Source organism: Aptenodytes forsteri, unplaced genomic scaffold (genome assembly GCF_000699145.1).
Source record: "Aptenodytes forsteri isolate BGI_AS27 unplaced genomic scaffold, ASM69914v1 Scaffold54, whole genome shotgun sequence".
In the NCBI taxonomy this organism is placed as follows: Eukaryota; Metazoa; Chordata; class Aves; order Sphenisciformes; family Spheniscidae; genus Aptenodytes; species Aptenodytes forsteri.
The window spans coordinates 16,356,794-16,378,571 of NW_008796044.1; the positions used below are offsets into that span (position 1 = coordinate 16,356,794).

At 51.5% G+C, this 21,778-nt stretch overlaps 1 protein-coding gene across 1 annotated transcript in view; it reads right to left on the reverse strand.

Moving 5' to 3' along the window:
- The window catches only part of JADE2 (jade family PHD finger 2), an 83,236-nt gene that overhangs the window by 18,735 nt on the left and 42,723 nt on the right, over positions 1–21,778 (reverse strand). Inside the window, exons 8-11 of the mRNA XM_019473864.1 lie at positions 21,022–21,191; positions 9,508–9,719; positions 5,332–5,499; positions 4,682–4,798 (exon numbers count right to left, since the gene is read on the reverse strand). Of these exons, the coding sequence (XP_019329409.1) occupies positions 4,682–4,798; positions 5,332–5,499; positions 9,508–9,719; positions 21,022–21,191 (667 nt within the window). The remainder of the gene's footprint in view (positions 1–4,681; positions 4,799–5,331; positions 5,500–9,507; positions 9,720–21,021; positions 21,192–21,778) is intronic.

The following is a 21,778-nucleotide window of genomic DNA, read 5'->3' on the forward strand; positions in this document are numbered from 1 at the left end:
GTCCGCTTCTCCCCCGCGGCTGAAGCACCGGCTCCGTTCTCGAGTATTTATTTTTGGTAACGAAGGAGGGACAGAGGGAGCCCAGGCTGACTTGCAGTGTCCAGATTTATTCGGTGCAGTAAGTGTATCATGGCTTTTCAAGCGCAGGCGCTCACGCTTGCAGCCATGAGGTGAGGATTAATACAAGAAAGAGATGCAATGCTCTTTCAGGTTGGAAGCCTTTGCCAGCTCTAAGTGCCCATGATTGAGCTTTCTCCTCTGGTAGCCAAGATGGTAATGGTGCTGCATGTTGCTACGGAGCTCCTGACGTACTTCTGACGGGACAAGCCCTGTCGCAGCCTCCCCCGCGGCTGAAGCACCGGCTCCGTTCTCGAGTATTTATTTTTGGTAACGAAGGAGGGACAGAGGGAGCCCAGGCTGACTTGCAGTGTCCAGATTTATTCGGTGCAGTCAGTGTATCATGCACTGGCTTTTCAAGCGCAGGCGCTCACGCTTGCAGCCATGAGGCAAGCATTAATACAAGAAGGAGATGCAATGCTCTTTCAGGTTGGAAGCCTTTGCCAGCTCTAAGTGCCCATGATTGAGCTTTCTCCTCTGGTAGCCAAGATGGTAATGGTGCTGCATGTTGCTACGGAGCTCCTGACGTACTTCTGATGCACTCCTGATGTACTCCTGACGTACTCCTGACGTACTCTTGATGTACTCCTGATATACTCCATCCTGGCTGTTCTGGCGTAACAGCTGGGGGTGCTTCAAACTACAGCATCCTTTTGTGCTGTTATGCACATAAATATCTACGGTAGAGAAAGTGGACATGGAGAACTGGCCGCCGTCTGTGAACTATGTGAGCTAAGGAATGCAGCGATGTCCCCTCCCTCCTGTTTCTGTCACCGGCAGTAATATTTGCATTAGTACCACGGTCGTGGCTTCTGCTAGGACAAGGGTGTGCGGGGCACCCGCTAACAGGAACGACCATCACTCCACCTTAGGAATAAAGCAAAGCGAATGACACCCGTCCTGGATCTCTCCTCCGACAGATGGCAAGCAGCTCTTGTCAGAAACCGTGCCCAAAATGCAAATAGAAAATAATTAGGCAGCTCGGCTGACAGGGCAAGAAAGGAAGGTACCTGGTCGGCTGTGGCTACCCAGGGACCTTGCATAAACTGACAATAAAAACATATTGATCCATCCCAGAACGGCGCTGGAACGACGCCGCTCTTCATGGGAGGGAGGGATCTGCCACGCAGAGTAAACCGGGCTCAAAAGACTGGCGCAGTCCTCAAGTCTGCTTCGTTATCGATCGTGCTTCGTTATCTCACAGCACCTTTCATTCAAGGATTTCAGCATACTTTGCTTACCCAGGCAAATCCATCCCCAAATGGAATTCCGAGAGAGAGGGTGAAAACTGCACCAGAGATTAATGTGGGCTGTTAATTAGTCCTCAAACCACTCTTACCGGGAAGAAATAGAGGGATGATTTTATTTGCCAAGGAAATTCAAACAGAAGTTTACCAGCTTCCAGAGGTGCTCTGCTGCAGTTTGGGGCTGGAGGGGAAGGAAGCGGCTCCTCCAACAGAACTGCGAGCGGAACTCAGGAAGGAAAAATTAATTACCGGTGCTGAACTCCGGCCAAGCCATCAGCCACGACACTTCTGCATCCTTACAAAAACTACGGTGTGATTTTTAGTGACCACAGATGGTCTGGATCCTGGTAGCGCTTCTCAGTCGAAATAGGCAATTTCAGCATCGCAGACATCCTTGGAGGATGCGGGGCTGAGGCAGAGGATGGCGTGGGGGCTGCACGGTGCACGCATACGGCTCTTCCCCCGATGTCGAGCTGTACGTTTTCAGGGCTACAGGCACAATCGGACAACAGCTCCAGGAATCACCACCCCAGTTATCCCAGTGGATGGGGACCAGTGGCACAAGCAGTTCAACGGGAACGGGCAGCAGCGGGCAGAGGAGCGATAATGAACGAGTGAGTGGTGGAGGACACTTCCCAGGGCTTTTTCTCCGAAAAACAACAACAGAAAGAAAGCTGGAAGATGATGACAGCAAAAGATCGTGCCCTTTGGAGAAGCCTGCCAGCAGTTAACAGAGACCTGGCATTCTGCACTGCATTGAAAGGCTTTGGTGAGCTCTTCCAGTTGCTCTGAGAAGCGAGAAGGGAGTTGGTGAGGAGGGAGCTGGGTCCAAGCAAGCGCAGCTGGGACTCGGGCTGTGCTGGAGCCTGCCTCCTAGCACTCTCTTTTCCGTCTCAGCAATGCAAACGAGAAAATTCCTGCTGGATACTGAGCTCTCTTTGGCATCTCCTGATGTCTGACCACAAGAACCACCATGAAGTCATGATTTCCCCTTAACAGGAGATGGGGGAAGCATGCCTCCAGGGCTGCATCCCTGCCCAGCGCCCGGGAGCTCTGGCTCGACTACGGCCATGCCGAGTTACACCAGGTTCACAGCTCTGCACCAGAAAAGCAAGAGAAGTCATTACATGCAAGCAGCAAGGTCAGAGGCATGGAGAGCAGTGGGGAGCCCTTCCTCAGGCTTCCCTGGGTTTGTTTCCCTTTTGATGGTCAAATTTGGATGGGGAAAAATACCCCGATGCGCAGAGGTGCCTGTGCAAAAATATTTCACATTGGTCTCCGTAAATGTGGTTGAGGTGGGTGTTTTCTTAAGCTGCGGTGCTGCCTCTGAGCATCTCTGTGCCCCTCTGGGATGACGCTCTTCCACTCCTCCAGGTTGCCGTCTGGATTTTGCATCCCTTTTCGGCAAAGCCCGGTTCCATCCAGCCACCTGGAAAACCCCCTCCTGGAAGCAACGCTCTTCCTTCCCCAGACCTGCCCCACCTGGAGCACCTGATTCCCGCTGCCAAGAATAAAAGCTCAGACTTTAACAGAACACAACCTTCTCCTTTTAGAGCTGGGTCATAAACCTGAAACGCTGACAAAGGTAGTTAGATTACACCTGTATAAACAGGCACTAATCAAAAATATGCTCCATAAACATAAGCTTTCAAAACAGAGCTCTGTACCATTGATGACTATGGCGCGTGTTTATTTATCCATGGGTGAACTTGCCAATTTACCCCATAAATCCTTAAATAAAGGCACTGCCTGCTTTCTTTTTCCTTCTCCCCCTTTTCCTTGAAGCAAAACCATCCTGAGCGTGCCATGGTGGCCTCGGCAAACGCTCTGGTGACAAACTCGTGAAGACTTATAAACCGTGAGTTGCCAGCACAGGAGACAATAAAGCTCCTGTTCCATCTCAGGTGACCTTTAATGCAAATCCATTCAGTCCCAGGGATCTCACAGCTCCCGTGCCATGCCGGCACTAAGAGGATGAAGCCTCAGAGAAGCTGAATTCTTTTTGATGCTGCCAAGCCCGTTTGCCTCCTTCCCTGCCCTTCCGTTCTTTGAAAGCAGTTGCCGTCATGACACAGTATCTCCATCTGGCAGGGTGAATAAGCAGATCCACCCAGAGCCATCAAAAAAGAAGTGAGTCAACGCTAGGGATTTAAAGAAGTATTGTGAGATTTCATTTCAAGCTAAGGGGATTGCTTTTAAATAGCTCCCTTTAAAGTATTAAACCCAACGCAGGGACACAAATGCAGCGGAGCCTGCAGACCTCCTATTCCTATCGCTCTTCTGCAACCAGCCAGCTACTTCTGGTCCCCAAAAGTCACTGCTGCCTACGCCGACCTCTGAGGTGCAGCTCCCGTTGCTGTACAGGAGCTGATCAGTCAGGATTGGTACTCAAACTTTCTCCCAATTTTTCAAAGCTTAATGGCTATTCCGTCCCCCCCCTGCATGCCAAGACTGCTTCCGTACCTGGTCTGCCAAGGAAAGCAACAGGCACCGGCACCGTAGAGCAGTGGATCCCCCAGCCCGTCCCCAGGCACCACTGGGACATTACACTGGCAGAGCAGGGGTATGCAGGGGGAATCACTGGATGCAGCAAGGCTCCCCAAATGCTCTCTCACCAAGTGTGCTGCATTTTGGATGGCAGCTTCTGCTCGTTGCTCCCCAAGAAGAAAGATCATGGCCCGGGAAGCCCTGTCCCACTTTTGTAATAGGAAAGCCCAGAGTGTCCTGCTTTCGGTCTGAAATGAGAACGTCTCGCCCCCTCTTTAGTACGCTGCTGCTGCGGGGAGAGCAGGCGATCAGATGTCTGCAGTGGTTTGCTTAGGTGTGGAGAAAATGTGGGAATGTAATACGCGGCAAATACTCTGTTTTCGAAGCCAGCAGGCTAGTGAGGACTACCTAATCCGGGGGTTTCCCGATATCCCCCCAACAGAAAGGCTTCCCAGCCAACCCTCACTCGTTTGTGAAATACTTGGGCTATGTATCTCATGAGTATGTCACTTTTCTGGCAGCTACGCCAAGCCTTTCTGCTGGAGGTTCCTGATTTCAAACCAAGGTCATTTGCAGCCCCAGTAATTAGTGTCACTACAGCAACATCACTGTGTTATGCAAAGAAAGTTAATCTAGATTCCTAGCACTCAATACATTAAATGATTGCAAACAACATCTGATGATGTCTGATGGGTGCTTGTGCTGTTACGTTTACTCAGAGCAGGAATAAGACTTGGCCAGATTGCATCCACCAACAGCTCGAGAATCTCTGGTGGCTATTACAGGCACAACCCCAGAGGTCTGAGTTTCTTCGGTGCCGAGTTACGTACCTGAATACATGTCCCAGTGCACTCCTTGCAGAGGCTGCAGGACAAAGCCCATCTGCTTGCTGGGATGTGTGAGATCTTCGTAATGGGTTCCATTTTTTCAGGACATCCAATGCTAACCTGGTCACGAAATAGAAGACAAGTTGTAAATACTGGTTACCATCCCAAATCTCCTACAGGGGGATGTCTGTGGCAATCTGAATGAGGGATGGATTTTTTATGTTATTTTTCAGGGTCACTTGTAATTTGGAAAAACAACCCCAAACTCCAAAACCCAGAAACAAATCTGGATGAAATGGAAGGAAAAATTTATGTCGGTGTTTCCTCTGAACTAATTCTCATCTGGATGTTGCTGTGTATCTCAAATGGGCACATGAACTTAGCTTTACCCTGCCAAGGCAGGTCCTGTGAATGCCCCCCACCTCTGTGCCCCTGCAGCCCACCTCTGTGTCCTCCCTTAACAGGGTGCCGTGTGGCTGCTAATTAAACACAGCCTGATGATGTGCGACTGGCATCGCGGCTCTGACCTCGGCATGGCTTGATGAGCCAAACTGGACTTGCTATTTAGATCATTAATGAACATCCTGGGCTCAGACCTGGAAACCAGGACCATGCCCACCCGTGTGTCAAGAGGAGGTTGGAAATCATCTTACTTCAGGTATCCATAAGGCACAGCTAACGTGGACCCATTTCGTCCCGCTCCGGGTGGGCTTCAGCGCTCCCCCTCTCTTCGGGCACAGTAGACACTTTGGCTGAACCCCGAGGGCGCAGGTCCGGCACAGCCAGCTCCCGATGGGGACCTTCAGGATGCCGTAGCACGCCTGCGCAGACACAAGGGAGGCGGGTTAGTCCCAGCAGCCCGGGAAGAGCATCCTCCAGGGCCTCCTCCTTCACTCCTACCTTTCCCACTACCGCTGGCTTATTGCCACCGCATCTGGGCATCACAATAATAAACAGCAGATGTGAAGCAGCTCCGCAATCACAGACAGCGAGTTCTTCCTTCCTTGCTACCTTCCCTATTTTCACATGGATACTCATGCCAGATCAGTATGTCCTGGGTTTTAATTAAAAGCTAAGTATACAAACGTGCTGTGTATCATGCCAAGCATCCACCCGGCTCTGGGTCAGAGGGGGGGGGGGGGGGAGGAAAGCAACCAGGCTGCTCCATCAGAGCCCCCACCACCGGCAGCTCTGCGGTGCAGACATCTGCCCGCTCATCTCCTGCCTGTTTCCGAACAGCTATCAGACCCACGACGACTCGGAGAAGTAAGAAATGCCGTGCGGAGAAAACCTCTGAGGTAGCTGAGGGCTGGAAAGCCACAAGCCCACGATTGAGAAAGATGGCCACACTGGTTACACACCCAACAGCCTGAAGGGGAAGCAAAAATAACTACGGAAAGGTGAAAAGGGGGAACCGATAGTCATGAATATAAATGAGAAGGGAGGAACCATAAAGGACGATAAATCTAGAGGACGATAAACCTAAAGGAGGCAAGGACAAGTCTACGGCCAAGAGAGTGAGAACTAAAGGACTCGGGTCACCCACGGAGGTCCCCGACCTGCTGCAATAGCGCAGGATGCAGCGAAGCCAAAGTGCTTCACAAATATTTCTCTTCCGTACTTGGGGAAGAGCCAAATGATAAGCCGTATCACATAATGATGATGATAAAATACTTTCCACTTCGGCCGTAACTTATGACTGTATTAAACAGCTACTGCTAAAACTGGACAGTTTTTAACCGGCAGATCCCGATAACTCGCACTTAAAGGGTTTTCAGAGAGTGGCAGACAACTGCCCTGGGCGCCAGCGCAGGGCTGTGTCACTATTTTAAGCGAGGCGATGTAATTAATTCTAGATCTGGCTGCTCTGACATCCCTCCAGAAGGCAAGCGGGCAGCGCTGGTAAGGACCCCCGGCGCCGTTGGCTGTAAATTGAGCCCAGGCATTTGTCAACTCCACTTTTTGAAGTTTACCCCAAAAAAGAACAGTTTTTTGTCCTGGTGCTGCAGGTCACCGTCACCACGAGTGACAGTGCTGCAGGTGGGGACAGGGGCAGAGGGGGCACGCGGAGATGTGCAAGCGTGGGAAAAGCGTATCCTCGGTCTTTACTGGCCACGAACAGACTTTATAACATGACTTTAGCTTGCCCCAAAGCACAAATTGACTCCGATAGTGATTTCCAAGGGGAAAAAGCCACTTTGTGAACAGATTATTGGGATAATAAGGAATTAAGGGAGGTAATATTATTGCTGCGAGTCTACACGGTTCACAGAGACTTAACTGTGTGTTTCACAGCGCCTCCAAATCTGACAGATAAATCATTTCTGTAACAGAGTTTTATAAAACATCTGATTTAGTACCAGACAAAAATCAGCCTGGTACGTACTACCAGGAGAATAAACTGGCAGACTGATCTCAAAATCCAGGGGAAAACAGGAATTATGACCAGGTGTGCATCTCTAGCAGTCTTGGCTCTCGGTTATTTATTCCTAGAGGTTTTAGAGCAGCTGAAGGTGCAATTCTGCTCCTAGGAGCAAATACTACAGGGCTTCTGTCCCGGGCAAGGAGCGGCTCTGGAAACGAGGTGGGTTATCAGCTAAACACGCTCTCCCAGTCCAGCACCAGCCAGAAAGCGCTCCAGGAACACGGAGCCAGAGCAATGCTGAGTAGGAGCAGAGCAGCTATTTTTATTGCTGCGCCTGTCACAGGCTCAACATCACCGAGAAGGGGACACCGAAACACCGAGGAGGATGCCAAGCCACAGAAAAGCTTGGTCCACGTAACAGAGGGAGGGCTCGGCCGTGTCCCCATGCCAGGGAATGGGAATTTGGCAATGACAGGACCACGGGGCGATGGCTGGAAGCTGGAGATGGATCATTCCTGTGCTAAAGAGAAGTGCGATGTTGCCACCGCGAGAGCAATGAACCACAACGATTTAGCAGCAGGGAAGAAGATTCCATCTCGCTGAAAATTTTAAAATGAAGATTGCTTGTGTTTTCTAAAAGCTACGCTTCATAGGAATTAATTAATAGCAAGCCTCATGGCTTGTGTTATGCAGATGAGGTGATTACAACGATCCCTTCCAGCACCATAACCCACCAACGTGTGTCTGAGCACAACCCTTCCTCTGCCCCTTCCTGCTGGGATGCAGGAGGATGAGGCATTGCTCCAGCCATGTCCCCCGGGACCCCAGCTCCCCTCCGCCGCTGCCCAAATACATGGAGCAGGTGGCAGCGGCACCCAGTTCCCCACAGGAAAGCATCGTCCCCGGCAGGTTTCGGACGTGGGGCTGGCAAAGGCATGGGGAAGGTTAGATTAAAAACATGATGCCACGTAACACCCTGTGCTGTGGCTCTGGACTTTGTGGCTTAGGGCGTAAATTGGGGCAGAGATTAAATCACAGGCAGCTTACAGGCTGGCATCGGGCACAGGCTTGGACTCTGCTCCCTGAAAACAATGGAAAACCTCCCTTTTCTTTCAACAGCCTTGAAATCCAGCCTGCCACATCCCCTTCCACAGCACCGCTCTGCTCCCAGCACCAGGGCTGCTGCCGAAAGCGGAGCCCACGGGGTGCCACAGCCTGTGCTGGGCACAGCCGGGGTCCATATGTCCCCATGGCAGCCCTGCGCACGTTGACCTGCCTCCCCCCGAGCCCCCTGCCCGCCGGCACGTGTCAGCTCACAGCCTGACATTGCCACTTGGGCTTGTTAAAAAAAAAAAAACAACACCACAAAAAAACCTCCAACCCCAACCCTGAATCGTCCTGGTATTTTGTGGAATCTGATTCACTGATGGAAACCATTCAAAACACCCACCTCTCGCAACTATAGATATCTCCAACGCTCTCCCACCTCCAGGAAGCGCTGATGGAAAAGCTGCCCAAAGGATGAGCAAATGGCTCTCTTCAGAGGAAAAAAACCCAAACCTTTCACACAGAGGGTGAAGCCCAGGAGCTGCAGCTGCTGTCGCAGCACCGCGCGGTGCTTCCCCTCAAAGCACAACCGGCAAAACCTCCCTGGACGTGTGTGGGACCCAGGAGACCCTCACAAGGCTGCCTTCTCCTTGTCAAGGTCTCCCCCTCCTTGAGCACCAAACCCAGGAGCCCACAGACCCCCCCAGCAAGGGATTGAAGCATTTGCATTCAGTTCTAAAAATAAAATTATTTTCCTCCAGGCAGCAAAAGAAAGTGAAATCCTACACTTGTACAGCAGGGAAGCTGGGACAGAAACCCTGCGATGTGAGACAGTGCTAGTGGAGCTGGAAGGTCCTACTACCCCCAGTATAACGCTGTGGAGGAGGCTGGAGGTCCGTGCAAGCCCACCCCTCCGGCCGGTGCAGGGTGAGTGCAGGGCTGCAGACCCTCATCCCTCCCAGCCCAGGTCCCGCACACGGTGCTGGTCACCCCTGGATGCTAAAGGTCCCACGGCTGCAGTTTAATGAAGAAAGATGGGGTAAAGAAAGAAGAATAATGGAAGAGGAAGCATAAAATAAAGTATCACAGAGATCAGAGAATAAGGAGGAGGGAGCAAAGCAAGCTTGTGGGAAGCGGTTTTCAACCTCTGGTGGTGTGTTTCTGCGGGCAATTATGAAGGGCTGGGGCTAAGAAAGTAAGAAAAGCAAGTTTGCTGCCTGCCAGCTATCCAAGACCCCCTTTGCTATCCCTGCTCCGCTGGAGACGTGCTGGGAATCTATCAGAAAAGCTGAGTAGGGTTCTACAGCAGCTCAGGGAAAGGGGGACAGTGGGGATGGGAGGAACCCAGAGGAAGGTAAAGGAGTGTGATGTGCAGACAGCCAAAAACTGCCGCTCTCCCCCCGCGGTGGGGTCTCACCTGGTGCACGCAGACGTTGCACTTGTCGCAGAACACCATCTCGTTGCCGTCCTCTCCCTCCGGCGAGCGGCAGACGTCGCACACCACGTCCTCGTCGTACTCGATGCCCAAGCCTTCCTCCGTTTCGATGGCGATGTTCATGTTCTCGTAGCACATGGTCTCCAGCTCCTCCAGCACTCGCTCCAGGGTGATCTCGTCCAGCTCGGGCTTTTCTGCAAGGCAGAAGGCAGAGGAGGACACTGATGCAGCTCCGGCACAGGAGCCCATCCACCTTCAGGGAGCATTTTGCAAAGGGCTGAGCATTTTAAACTGCAACTCAAGAGGCAAATCCACGGCGATGGTAAGAGCGGCGACTCAGAAAACGGCTGCTTCTAACTCAGGATGCAGTTTGTGTTTCATAGACAGTAACAAAATATTGCTGCTGGCTGAGAGGAAAGAAACCCATTCAGCTGAAGCAATGCGGATAATTAGGTCTGACAGTTTAAATGTTCAAGGAGACAAGTTTTGCAAAGATGCTTTCTGCAGCGAGGGCTCAGACAAGCTTTGGCAACACAAAGTCAATGCTTTATTTGTTAGGACTGAAAATTGACCCTTTTAAGGCCAATTAAGTGGAACTGTAAAACTGAAGCCAAAGGCTGAAACTGAGGACAAATGAGGGTTTTTTTCCTGTTTGGGTTTAGTGGAACCAGAAGGTCAGACCCAGGTGGGGGTGGGCTCAGATCCGCTGTGTTGTCTTTTATTCCCCCGTACCAGGATCTTTAGTGGAAAGAAGTGGCAGAGGTGCTCTACCAGAGGTTTCTCCAGAGTGACAACCCGGAATATGAGGCCAATAACCAGGAGAGGCTTTTTCAGAGCAGCAACCTCCAGCAGCAGGATACCCGGTCACTGTTACGGGGGGGATGCTGCTGCCAGGAGCTCCGCAGCACCGAAACGGTGCCATGCCGAACGCTGCTCCCAAAAGTGCTGCCTCCCACCCGCGCACAAAGATCCCGGTGCCACAAACGCAACGTGAGGTCACTCCAGGTAAGGGAAAAAAGGACAAAATCTGTCAGCAGCAGGAGTGAGGTTCTCCGCGAGGGGTAAGAGGCAGAGTTAAGCCCCCACCGCACCCCGTCTCCCCGTGAGCACTATTTCATCACCGGAGAAGGCACAGAAATGAGGACGGAGATACCAGCAGGATGCAATACAAAACATTTAAACTTTGCATTTCATTTGCGTGTATTATCCGTGATGATGGCCAGGATGCTCCAGAATGCGGCAGACAGCAGAGGAGCCTGACCTGCGCTGCTGTCCACCTTGCTTGTTGCAACGCAACGGGAGAAAATACCTCATTTATGAGCAGAGACAGGGAAAATAAGGCTTGAGGAAGTACTAATATGAAGCAGTTATTAATTAAATGTTCAGTGAGAAATTTGCCATCCTGGGCATCTCTCGAGCCACAGTGTGACATCCCTGTCCGTGATGAGCTCTGGGGTCCTGAGAAGCCCCCGGGGCTGGGGATGGACGGGGCTCGGGGGTCCTGGGCCGTGCTCCTGGCCCCTCTGGCTGGATGATGCCAGCAGAGGCTGCACCTTCCCCCAACGGCCACGGACTGGCTGAAAAAACTCTGTCAAGGGGGAAAGCAACCCGTAGGCGAGCTCGGCAAGCAAACACACCATTGTCTGCCTTTTTAAGCTCTTCCCCAATGTTTCGCATTGGCACGATTTCCCTTGGCTTGACAAGTCTCTGCAAACATCTAGCCTGGCATTGTACATGTCTGTGTCGAGTCTGAGATACCATCTAAGACAGACAACACTGTTCCCTATCACAGCCCTTTCAAGCGCTAGGGCTGCTGTGCCGCAACACGCCGAGGAACCTGACAATACCTGTTTTATTACCGAGCAGCCCTGGCGATGAGCACGGGATCTCTGCAGAGCCCCAGCCTGGCACAGGCTGCCCAGGGGCCGCTGGGGCTCAGTGATGTGAAGCATCCCGCGCTGGCATGGTGGCACAGCTAGCCCCGTGCGCTGGAGCCAGGTCGGAGCCGCCGGCTTGCTCTCGGCATCATGCCAGTCAGATGCAACAGGGCAGGGAGTGGGGTTACAGACAAAGTCAGAGCATTATTTTTGCCTTAATGGTGTCCCTTTATAAACACACCACCTGCGTTGCACTTGCTTGATGGAGAGCTGCAAGCCATGACTTCACGCAAGCATTAAATAAGCTCTCAGTCAGTGTTTCAAGTCCACATCTGTGACTATGATCCCAGGCACCGGAGTGTCAGCCTGGAGTTACTCCCTTTCTCCCAACATTTCAGGCTCTGCCCTCCCTGCTCTTCTGGAAAGCAAAATGATCATTAAAGTGTTCCCGGTGCTTTTCCCCACACGCTTTCTGAAGCCACCCTGTGCTCAGGGGAGAGGCCAGGCAGAGAGCTGGCAGCTGCAGGCAGCACGAGGAAGGAAAGGGAGGGGGTTTTCCACAGGAATCATGACCCTGACCTGCCCACAGGGTCGGGATCACGCTGGCATCACCGGGATCGCGCTGGCATTGCCACCGTTCCCACTTCCCCTTGAGTGGAAAGAACCGGCTCCCGTCCCACCTCCTGCATTTTCCATCCACAGCGATGCCCCGGTGTCGCCAGCTTAACCCTGGGGAGAAAGTCCCCACTAATCCCAAAACTCTCGCGCCGGAGCAGTATCAGCACCCCAGCTGGGTTCCCTTATCAGCCTACGTGCAATGTAATTGTTATACCGTTACATCGAAAAATATAGATCTCTCCCTCCCTCCCGCGCACACACGCGCGCACTCTCACACTCCATTTAGATGTAATTACATTAGGAATTCGTTTGCCAAGCGCCATTCAGAATACCTCGGAGCTTATTGAATTGACAATTGCACTGGATGGGGATGAAGCGATTAATCGCTTATGAAACACTAAACAATGGGGCCTGGGGGTGAAGTGCTTTTTCCATTTGTGCTCCATTTATCTCCTTCTGCATCATATAAAGTTTGTGCTATTAAACTCCATTCATAAAATTGTCATCTTTTTGGCTGCAAAAACGCTATCTGTATTGATCGTGGCCAGCTCAATAGCAAAAAAAAAAAAAAATACTCCACAAACAACCCCTGTGTACATGCACAAGTGACACTGTTATTGTCCCCGGGGAAGGAAAAGCAAAGACCCAGATACTGATCTTGGCTACAGTGAGTAAGTCCAGTGACGTCCAGGGGGTAAATCATGTTTGCGACCGTCACCAGGACCGTGGACCAAGAGAAAGGTGTTTTTACCTGGTTAAGGTATGCCAAGGTCTTGTATGAAAGGTGGGGGAGAAAACCAAGCTTTCCTAAGCCTCCACAGAGAAGGGCAGCGTAGCTGCAAACTTCTCCATAGTTTCTGTCTGGAGGGACATAGGCAGAAGTGAGAATTCAACCTCACACCAATATAATCACCGGCGATTTGGAGCCACGTTCAAAACCCTGACACAGGAGTAAAAGGCTCCATGTGCCATCACCCCTTCCAGGAGGCCACCCATACCCTCTCTCCCCATTAACACTGAGCGTGTTAACGATGATGGGTTTTGATCTGGCCACCCAGCCTCCCTGGGACACCCCCGACATCGCCCCGCGGTGGGAAGGACTGTCACCCAGGGAGCGCTGCTTCCCACCGCGTCCCAGCCGGAGAAAAGCTATCCTCTCTCGGCCCAGAGCAGGATGCTGGCGGGCAGCGCGTACCCAGCCAAAGGAAGCATCCCCCGGAGGAGAAGGGGGACTTTGCTTCAGAAATGGAGGAGGAGAAGAGGCGCCAGACGATGATGCACTACAGGAGGTCTCCAGATCTGATTCAGGAAGGGAAAACGTGTAGGAACCCAGCCTTTCGTTTGAACTTTGCTCCCGGCAGAAAACTCTTCCCTGTATCTCTGCCGTTGGGGTCTGCCACGATCCCTGCAGCTCCGCAAGCCGCCCAGCATCCCTCTGATCCGCGGGGGGCTCCCGAGGCGCCCGCCCCGACCCCACACACCTCAGCTCCCCCAAACTTCAGAGCAACTGCCCATGCCACAGCTGAAACACAGAATTTAAATATTTTATCCCAAAGGAGCTGGGATTGCTGGGCTGGCAGCAAAGCCACAGCACTGGGTCTGGGAGAACCACCAGGCACATTCCTTTACACAACACCGCTCTCTGTTATAATTATTTCTGTAATATCATAATTTATGTGGCATGAAGGAGCAATATTCTTCTGCTAAATGAATTCTCAGCTACTACTTGTCATGGTGTGAGCTGACTCACTGCACGGGGAGAAAAATATAGCTGGAGAGCCACCTTTCACAAAACAGAGACCTATTTCTGACTAAACTGTGCTCCACTAGAATCAATTTACTGAAACAATAAATTCTTTTACCCTGTGGAAGATACCTGGAGATAAAACAGATCATGAACAGCTGCAGGCTGTGCCATTAGCCGATTCACAAGCTATGAACCTTGGAGTCTACTTTTCAGTAAAAATATATATAAACAAGAAAAATTACTGGTTTTTAAATAAAAAAAAAAGAAAAGCACTTGTGAGATGATGTAGGCTTATCTCTCAGTATCTTTGAAAAACTGAGAGTGAAAGGGTGCCAGCTCCCTGATGGGATAGGGGTGTTGGCGCACGGCACGGGGACCACGGGCTCCTGAGGTCTCCTTCCAGCTCAAAGACCGTCTCTCCAGCTTGCCCTGGGCTAGTCACTTCAAACCTGCCTGCTTGGGCTTCTGCCTCTGCAAAGCTGTGCAGAGGATCCTTCCCGCCTCAGAGGCCAGGAGAATGAAAGCAATCCGAAGATAAAAAGCACTGGCTAGATGCTAAGACTGAGTTTAGGCACCGCTGTGCAGAAGGACACTTTGGGAGAAGCACAATTTGCCTCTGAATAAGGCTGGGAGCTGAGCACCCACGCGCTCAAGACACCCGTGGGGACACCAGCCACCCCTGCCCCGGGCCGGGTGCTCCCCTGGGCATCCCGGGTCCTGTCCCAAGCATCCTTTGCAAAAGTCAGGGGGTGACGGACAACCACCTGAACGTCACACCAGACTATCTATCTGAGACTCCCCCAGCCACCTCTAACCCATCACCTGCAGGCACACAATGCTTGGGAGACGCAGCAATTGTACGTTAATCTTTTATCAATGTTATTTATAAACAGACACTTAACGTAAAGCGTGACCGACAAAACAAACGGCAACACGCAACCTGCGCAAGCTGAGCATCCACAGTGAAACTTCTAGATATTTTGTTACAAACACAGCCTGCTAATGCACTTAAAAGATTTACAGGAACAAATTACCACCCTTTCTGCCACCCACCGACATCAATTACTGCTCAAATTTAAGATGATGACAAAATGTTTTAGAAGCCACTTTATAAGCTGCTGCCTCTCTCCAGCAATGCTCGGCACTGACAGAGCTGTCCTGGAGCACTTCTGATGAAAGCCGCCTCGCTCCATCCAGCAGCAAAACTCTGAATATTGCTGGAAACTACTGCAATTACTGCGAGGAATTTATGGTAATAGCAAAACAACGGCTTGACAAAAACTGATTGTGCTGAAAAACGTGGAGGTAAAATGTCTAAAGCGTCTCCCACTGATCTCCAACCCTGCTAATCTATACATTAATACACAATCTATACACAATTAATACATTAATCTATACATTAAGCTATACATGGCTTTCCTGCAGTATTTGCTTCTATAAGGATTTAAATAAGCTCCGTTTTCCCTTCCAGAGGCTCGCAGTGTTTTCATCTCTGCCAACAATTTAAGGAACTGCCACCTGAAAATATTTCTGGATCTCCTTGCTTAAAGATAAGCTTAAAGGCCGAGGCTATTTTCACACAAAATTAGCCTGGATTATTCGAGCCTGGGTTCTTCTTCTTCTTCTTCCTCCCTCCCTTCCCTTCAGCCGCCCTGTGCTGCAGCACCCCGGCAAACTGCCGCGTCCCACCCGTTCTCACCCGGGCAGGGGCACCGCGGCTCCCACTGCTTCAGGAGCACGCTGGCCGGCATCGGTGGAGGTGGTCGCGGGTGGCGATGCTGTTTACCCAGGAGAAGAGCAGAAGACATGCGCACCCACCTCCGGCTCTCCAAGACCCCCGCCGTGCTGCTCAGCGACTCTCCACGGGCCGGCCACAGCGGGCTCTCACCTTCATCATTTCTGAGTGCCATCATTTCTGTGCCTCTTCACCCCCTGGGCTCGCTGACTTGCCCGTTTACAAGGTGAGTTCTGCCCTCGCATGAAATCAGGGTATCGACCCCTACGTTAAGAGCAACAGCCCACCAGCAAGCGGAAGCGTGGCACCAGCCTACGGGCAGCTCAGGCGAGTCCTCCTCCCTTTGATACCAACGGTGTTAATCCAGATCAACGGCGATGTAATTGAGAGCAGCTTCCAGCCCTAAATCTGTTCCCAAGATACTTCTCTACGCTGTACATCGGTACCTCTATTAAATATATCTCTTGCTTGTAATATACCACCAAGTAGTGGAGGATTTGCTGGTTCATCTACCCAGGCACCAAGCCGGTCTGCTGCCAAAATGATTACTTGTGCAATGAGCTTATGATCTCGGCAGAGAACAAAGATTTCGGGCTACGCGCGGATGTTTGTTGTGGGCTGCAGCACAGACATGTTATAAAACAGCTCCAAACTGGCAGGATTTCTTCAAAACAAGAAAAAAAAATATCCAAACAAACAGACCCTGAATTATTAATGGGCTCAGCTTTCTCAAGCGATGAGCGGCAAGCGGGGTGAGCACAGGTCTGGGGGCTTGGCGGGGAAGGGGGTGGAAGGGCCATCGCTGCGAGCAGTCCCTTACGGCTGCGGGCTGGGGGGAAGACACTTGAAAGGGGGAAGCCGGGCTGGCGGTTAAAGGAAACAGATCCCACTACAAAAAGGACAGACCTCTGCACATCCTCCTGTCAGCCGGGGCTGGGGAGCATCCCTGCGGGGGGGGACGGCAGTCCCTGGATCCCCTGCACTGGGGGGCTCCCTCCTGTTGCGGGGCTCCCTCCAGCCGGCTGCACCGGCGGGGAATGGGGCTGTGCCTCTGCCACCACAGCACGGCGGGGAATCGTGCCCAAAGTCGTGAAAATAATGGAAGAGCTTCAAATGACAAATATTGGGGCGGTCCTGCAGAGCAGACAGAGCCTGGCCATGGTGTGGGTGGGCAGCAGCCGCATGGGGACAGGCTCTGCCTAGGGAGCACCAACGTGCTGCCTCAGGGGGAAAAGGGGGCTCCCCCCAAATCCCGAAAGGACGCGGTGGGATGGGGCTAGCCTTGGACAAGGACTTTCAGCGCTGTTGGGTGGCAAGCAGCCGCTCTCCATGGCGTGCATTTAATGGCAGCCTCTGCTCCATTGAGCACATCTTCCCCAGGGTTACTCCACCGACTTCAGTTTATTCCACATCTACTTGACCAATCTCACCTCCGCCGAGGGAGGTATCATCTCATTAGTACACAGACATATCTCAAGTATGCAGTGATGAATTCCCCCCGGAGCTTCAAAAGCAATAAATGTGACCTTTGCATGTTCCTGCCATAAAATACCAGGAACACCTCCAGCTCCCAAGATAGAAGCTGTGGTGGGCATATGTGAGCAGCATACACCATATGGATTAAGTCAAGGGAATACTTAGAAACTTCGACTCTGCCTTCAGCAAAATTGATTCCGGCAACGTTTTTAGCAATTTCTTGAGGATTTTCCATGTGTTTATTAAGTGCCAATCACCACAAAGGGATCTTTCAGCCTTGGTCTTTGAAGTCTCTCTAGCCCCACTCTTACAATAGCTTTGGATTTAGTGGCGATCACAAAATACAGCATAAAATGTTAATATAAAAACGAAGGCTTTCCTCTAAAAGGAAAGGCCTGTGCTGCCTGGAGTGGTGTACACATAAATCTAGTTCAGGGTTTCATTCAGACTCCTTCAGACTCACTTTTTTCACTCTCTCATATGCAGCAGCAACAAATAAAACATTCAGGCGTGCTTAAATATTGATTTCATTTCTAGCGCACAGAAGTTCTTTAAACAGTACATGTCTACCGAGTACAGTAACAGCTACTGAGGCATCTTAGTGGGGGGGGGGTTAAAACTATTTAAAGCTGTCTTATGAGAAAAACTTTTGCTTTTCAGAGCAATTCCACCTAATTGGGAGAGGAGCCGGCAGAGTTCAGAGAGCTGGAGCTATCTGGAGGTTTATCTGATCTCGGTGATAAAATTCCATCCCTGGGGTGACCTAAAAAGGACTGGAAAAGGCATGTGCTATGTGCTACGTGGATGAACGCTGCACTAACGGCAAAGCAAGAGCGATGATCTCATAGGTGTTTTCCAGCTCTCCTCCCCGCAGCTCCTCAAGAGCCAGTCAGAGATCAGGCTCCTTCTTTGTCATTAAATATTTTGGGAATGACACATTGTGCCCCTGGACTGCCCAGTGACAACAGCTCAGCTGAACACCCAGGAGGAATTTAAACTTCTGCATATCTCTTGACACTGGGAGATAACTCCGGACTTCTCTGAATAGGAGGACAGGCTGCAATTCTCCAGTTAAGTCATGTTAATGATCTCAGAGATTAGCAAAGCCGGTTTGGAAACCTCAGTATGTCATTAATGTCGAGGGCTTCCGGGAGAAAGCGCTATTTATGGACTGCCTTCAGACCAACCTCGGCAGGCGGCAATCTTCTGCGTTGGGTGGTGAAGGGCACGAGCTCCACGTCCCATCCCCGCTGCACCCGGCTGCATGGCTTCTCCCATATGGGAAGCAGAAGGAGCAGAGCCTCCGCTCTGGCACAGCCCAGGAGGCGAGCAGCGATAGATTTGCCGCAACAGCTTTCCTCTACGTGCACCCAAAATCCATCACTTCCACTGGCAGGAAAACGCATCCCCCAAAGAAGCCCGTTGCCCGCGCAGCCCTGATGCCCCGCAGCCTCTGCGGTCCAGCCCCCCCGGCAGCACCAGGCACGGCCGGCGTGGGGTGATGCGACCGTGGTCCCGCAGCCAGGAGCGCCAGCACCCGTCCCGCTCCCTACCTGCCAGACCCCCAGCTCCCTGCGGCGCCGGGGATGGGTTATTAATCAATGCCACATGTTTTCCCTTTCAAGTCACTGGAAAAAATGCACTGGCCCTCACACTGCTAGAGAAGTCAGGACGGCTGGGGGATGGGGCGAGATACCAGAATCCTTCGGGCTGAAGCCATATCCGCAGTGGATTTCACATGCCAAATGCTGGTTTTCAAAGCTACTCTCTCCCCAGTGTATTTAAGGTTCAGCCAGTAATTACAGCGCTCTTTCAGCAACAGAAATGGGCTGGAGAATCAGCTGATGGACAATGAGGCTCTTTGCATTACCACTGCTGAAATCCCCTGGGTTCGTTATTACCATCTATAGTTGGTTATGGCAGGAGGGCTCAGGGGCTTCGTCAGAGACCGTGGTCCCATCCAGCCCGGTGCTGTACAAGCACCTCCTAAGGACCGTCCTTGAAAAAGCTGACTGGCTGATAAATGACAAGGAGCTGGAGGAAGAAAAATGCAGCTTGCTCAAAATTGCACAGAGGGTCAGCAGCAAAGCATCGCCCGTGTCCCGACATCGGGTTCAGGGCGTGCTCATCAGGATGCTGCGATGCCAGCCCACCCAACGCGCCTGCAAGGAGCGGGGCTACCAGTGGTATGTGGCTGTGAGGATGCTCAAACTCTCCTAAATCCAGCACGCTCCCAAGGCAGCGTCGCTGGCGAAGCCGCCTCTCTCCCCCAACACACTCAGGTTTGGCACACGCCAGCCCGAAGGTGACGTGCCGCTCGCAGCCGCAGGGGACAGCCAGCTCCCGTCTGGCCTGGGGCAGGGGCATCCCTGCCCCAACGGCACCCGTCTCATCTCAACCTTCCAGTTATCCATCAGCATGGGAGCTCCACATCTGAAAGCCATTTAAGACATTGCATTTGTAACCTAATACTTTGAAGAAATAATAAAGCGAGCCAAATTTAACCCAACTGAGCTGGAGAAGCCAAATCTCTGCCTGCTGCCTTTCTAGAGACTTATGAAATACGTACAAGGGGGAAGTGGAAATACAGACAACCCTTCTCTGGAGCCCAGAGACACCTCCGATGGCCACCCAGCTGTGGAGATGGCGAGGGAAATGCAGCAGGAGATACAGTGAAAGCACGGTGGAGTCAAAGGGACTCCCAGTGCAGTACAAGCCAGTTTCTTGATGCAGTAATGGCAGCTGTCCAGTGTTAGGAAGGGTGGATCCTCTGCAAGGCACTCGAGTGGGACCGAGCCACTCGGCTTTGCCCAGGAGCCCCGTCTGCTCTGCCCAAGGACTTGACCATAGCTGCCAGTATCTCAAAACCTGGGTGTGCTAATGACAGAGCTGAGGCTGCTGATACAGGACCAGTTAACGAGGGCAAAGCTGACTGCGATTTGCTAGTGATACTACAGGCTCCACAACACCGAGATTATGGGAAATCCAATACACAGGATACGTATAACAGATAATTAGCCAAAGTCTAAAAGCAGCCTCTACAACTTTCTCAAGGTCCCGGAGATCACGGTAACAAAATTTCCTTGTAAATCATGAGTACCTCAGAAGAACATACTTTGTCCCACCCTTGAAAGACCTTTGCAACAGGGAGTAATGCTTCATGTAGGCACATTTCAGCTTTCACTAACCTCACAAGGTGAATGTTTTATTGCGTTGTTATTCTTACCTGCGTAGCAGCAGCCACACCACAGCAACCCTTACCTAACAAGGACTGGAAAATCCCTCCACAGTCTGGCAGGATTGCACACCCACGTGTCTGTGCCAACAAATCTGCCCAGCAGACCATGCTAAGCACTACTGCCAATGGTCAAATTCCAAGTCCAGGCACTTGCTCTCAACCGAAATGCACTAATGGATTTTAAGAATGTGCAGTGATATAACAGCAGCGATGCAGGCAATGTTATGCTGTGGTATTTAGAGACACCTGGGAAAGGAGAGACAACCCAGGACCAGCATTTCTGAGAATTACACATTTTGACTAGGAAATCCTCTTTTCTCTGACTCCATCTGCCCAGTTGGCTACAGTTGGAGAAATGTTGGAGAAATGCTTTCAGATGTGGCCAAAGGAAGAAGAGTCGGGGTCAACACACCCATCCTGACCAACACCTCCTCCTGCAGTACAGATGCTGCAGGGATGAGTACAGGAGATGACGATGGTCATGAAATCAGAGCACGGTCATGAATGATCTGGATCTATCGGTTCTTCTGCAAACCAGAGCCCTGCTCCATGGAGCACGCTGCGCTGTTCCTACCATCATCTGGTTTGCCCCATTCTTCTTGGACCACGTCCCAAAACCCCTACGTGAGTGAGAGGCACTGAAATGCACTCGAGATCCTGCACTGCAGCAATCCGTGTGACCTCTTTTGGAGAGCCTCAACAAAAATTTCTTCTTCAAGGCCTTTTGTGGCACGTGATTACTTAAAAAGACCGAATGCCCACTCTGGGATTCCCAGGCAAGGAGAAAAACAACAGCAATACTCACCCATCTCCTTGAGCTCCATATTAACAAGTTCCAACCAGCAAGCATCGAGTTCGTCCAGGTCATAGCGGCTTACTCCTTGCAAGTAAGTCCTCGTAGCTTCTGAAATCTCAGAGCCAGGCAGGCTACTCGGTGAAACCTGTGACGGTGAGTTCTCCAGCTGGGGTATGATCCTGGAAGAAAAGGAGGAGAGGTTGAGAATGAGCTACAACTCGCAAAAGTATGCCGTTTCTTGCCATGGAGGGTGCAACCATACTGTGTACAAACCTGACTCTAAGAAGGAAAGCAAGCCCAGCAAAATCAAAGGGGGTTTGTGTGCTCAGTGTCATCTCCTGTGCCTCGAATGCTCTGAGGAACCACAACTTGGACACCAGCACTTTCCCAGAGACTGCTGGTCTGAGCACCTTACGTGATGGTTTGAGTTGGGATGCATCAAAACAAGCTGATTTTCAGAAAATGCTGAGCACACCCCGGCTGCCAGCTCCCCTTCCCGGGACCTCAAACTGGCTGCAAAAGGCTGGACATCCTCGGTATCACGACCAACTTAGGAAAACTTCATTAATCTTTTTCTCCAACAAAACGGTAAAAAAGCTTTTGAGGTCTTCAGAGATAAAAATCATGTAAAACCAGAGAAATATCCACCTTTGACTGTGACAGATGACCGGTGGTCATGGGCTGGGAGTTTGCACTTTTCCCAGTGTCCCAGAGAAAAGCGGCGCGGGGAAGTGGGAGTGCGGCGGCATGGCTCTGGCATCGCGCC